The following is a 2,617-nucleotide window of genomic DNA, read 5'->3' as shown; positions in this document are numbered from 1 at the left end:
TTGATAAAATTGATATAGATTTTAAAGTATGCATACTGACCCCAATGGGCAAACGAAGACACGAACCCAATCCACGATAAACCTCTACTTTATGTAAAGATCTCACAGATGGAGTTAACGCACTGCACGTACACGTACATGTAGTAGGCTCGTTCATGAAATGTGCAAAAAGTGCTGTCGACAGTTTTATATGGGCAAAATTAAGGGCAGCATCCTTGTTTTCCCACAACACTTATTATGCATTACGAACAATGCACGTACACAACAACATAGGTACATGTATTGGTTGATAGCTTGGAAGAAATGATAACCACAGTAGAACTCCACCGCTAAAAGCGACTGTCACCTGAGAGGATGATAGAATTCATCAAGTAGCTCAAAACTGAGAATGATTGTTTAGCCGATGAGTCGACCTCTTTCGCTTTATTTTTCTTACTGATTTCACTAAGGCGCGGTCAGTACACATTTCATAAGGCTTTCTCTGACCTTCTTGAGCTGTATTCACATGGAAGTCACATGTAAAGGCATGGGGTCACCTTGAAATATATATAACTACTTGTTTTTTTATCCGTATCACTTTAAAGTCTGATGTTTGTATCCACTGTTAATCATTATTAGTTTATTACTTTATTGAAATCCTTATCATCATCGATTTGTTTGATGCTTTCTACGTCATTCTCTTGACCTGGTGTAAGAAAGCTGTCCAGTTTCTTATTGTCCGTATATATGCTACTACGTCTCTCGATGAAAAAACTCAGTGTGCTGTTATCGGTAACGAATGTTACAACTACCCGTAGTCAACACGCATTGCACCGAAAAAAATAAGCCGTTATTCTGGCAATCGTTAATTGACACAACTTCATTCACAATAATGTAGGTGTGACCTTATATATTTTTCGAACCAAAAATCCCTTATTTACACATTTCGCTGAGAACAAGTCAGCAACGAGATACTGTGGTAAGATAAATTTCCTTGCCAAACTGAATCTATCGAATTATAGAAGATATGAACTCTATTTTTAAAGGATACTCATTTAAAATTTGCTTCATCCCATGTATCTGTGGTCCATTAGGGCGACTACGGTTTTTTATCGGGACTTCCCCGAATACTTAAAGTTCCTTGTCAACTGTTCATTCTATTATCCCTGATTCAGGGAAGTTCCCTAGCAACAGATACATTTGGATTTGATAATATCCATGGTCATCTTCAAATTTTAGCAGTAGATTAGGCATTAAGATCATCTCTGTATTTCAGTGTGCCAACTCTCCTATATCTACTTTTTATTCAATAGCTCGTTTTGTTTTGTTCTTTGAGACTTTGACATCAGGTTACGGAAAACGAAAGCTAGCTGGGAGAGGGTTGGGTTTTCCCCAATTATATCTTCCAAAGACTAAACACTCTTAGTGTATCTAACTCAATATATCACTTGTTGAAATATTTTCCCGACTCAAAAACCGATGTAGCTTTCGAATATCACGAAAGGCGCCACCAAGCGGTGGACGCTACTATTAGCCTCTCCCTCTGCCCCCATAACGGCAATGCCACCTAACATGGTGCCGATGAAAGAAGTCTGGCAAAGTCTATCAAGCTCACAAAAGAAATAGGTGGATAAAACAACATTTTCGCGACAAAACAGCACTTACTACTTCTTATAATGTTCCTCCGTCTTTGCTCAAAAATGGCTGATCTTGATTTAGCCTCTTCATTAGTACTTTCTTTACTTACGCCTTAATTGCTCAAAGACATTTTTGCAGGTATGGACCTTTTTTGTCGAAAAATGCACACGATTCCCTGTGTTTCGGTCGATTACCTCTTTTTTTGGTAAGAAACCTGAACTTTTACGGAAACCCTCGCTTTTCTATCAATACCGACTGTGTGCAAATAAATCGCTTACCAGGCAGTGGACAGTCCCAACAGTGAGGGTCATCTGGCCAGCTGACACAGATGACACACGGGCGGCACCCCAGGACGCTGTCCCAGCCGAAATTCTCCGGACACTTTCCCATCATGGTTACAAAACTGAGGAACTATCCATAAGCTTCTGCATAGTCAGAAAATGGAGACATACCATGTGGACCCATTCAGAGGTGTGTTGTGGACGTAACCATTTGGGGACAAATAAAAATGTATTTTTCGTTTTACATAAGCATCACACTTGTATCTCGAATGATGTTATGCGGTTAAGAATACTTCCCTTCCCTTTTGTCTAAATATTTTTATGTCTTATGAAAGAAACGTTCTACTTTCCACCCCATATATCGTGGGATAAACCAAGCCACGCCTCAACATACCATATATGAAATGTTTGTGTCGTTCAACAGTATCTGCAATCCTTCTATACGTTTCTGGTCGACTTCAGTGGCGGTGGGTTTATTTTGAAAGTTGTAAAGACCCAAAACATGCGGCGATGCTTCTGACAAAATACACTATGTTTCTTAGATTGAAACTAAAACATATGCACAAATCGGCCGTTTACAAGACACAATCACATGTGTATGTATATTTGTAGAAAGCAGATGACATGTTTTCAAAATCCTCAGATATTTCATAAAGACTTTACAACGTGACAAAGGACATTCAAGCTATCTTAGCTCATTTAGTTTCTGTAGGGTAAGT

General features: G+C 38.9%; 1 protein-coding gene across 1 annotated transcript in view; it reads right to left on the bottom strand.

Moving 5' to 3' along the window:
- LOC118404038 overlaps positions 1–2,571 on the bottom strand; it is a 5,491-nt gene extending 2,920 nt beyond the window's left edge. Inside the window, exon 1 of the mRNA XM_035802980.1 lies at positions 1,896–2,571. Within this exon, the coding sequence (XP_035658873.1) occupies positions 1,896–2,010 (115 nt within the window). The 5' untranslated portion in view covers positions 2,011–2,571. The remainder of the gene's footprint in view (positions 1–1,895) is intronic.
- Positions 2,572–2,617: the final 46 nt, after the last annotated feature.

The sequence above is a fragment of the Branchiostoma floridae genome, chromosome 2, assembly GCF_000003815.2.
Source record: "Branchiostoma floridae strain S238N-H82 chromosome 2, Bfl_VNyyK, whole genome shotgun sequence".
Lineage (NCBI taxonomy): Eukaryota > Metazoa > Chordata > Leptocardii > Amphioxiformes > Branchiostomatidae > Branchiostoma > Branchiostoma floridae.
The sequence above is the reverse complement of the archived record's forward strand: the minus strand, read 5'-3'. Positions and strand labels throughout refer to the sequence as shown.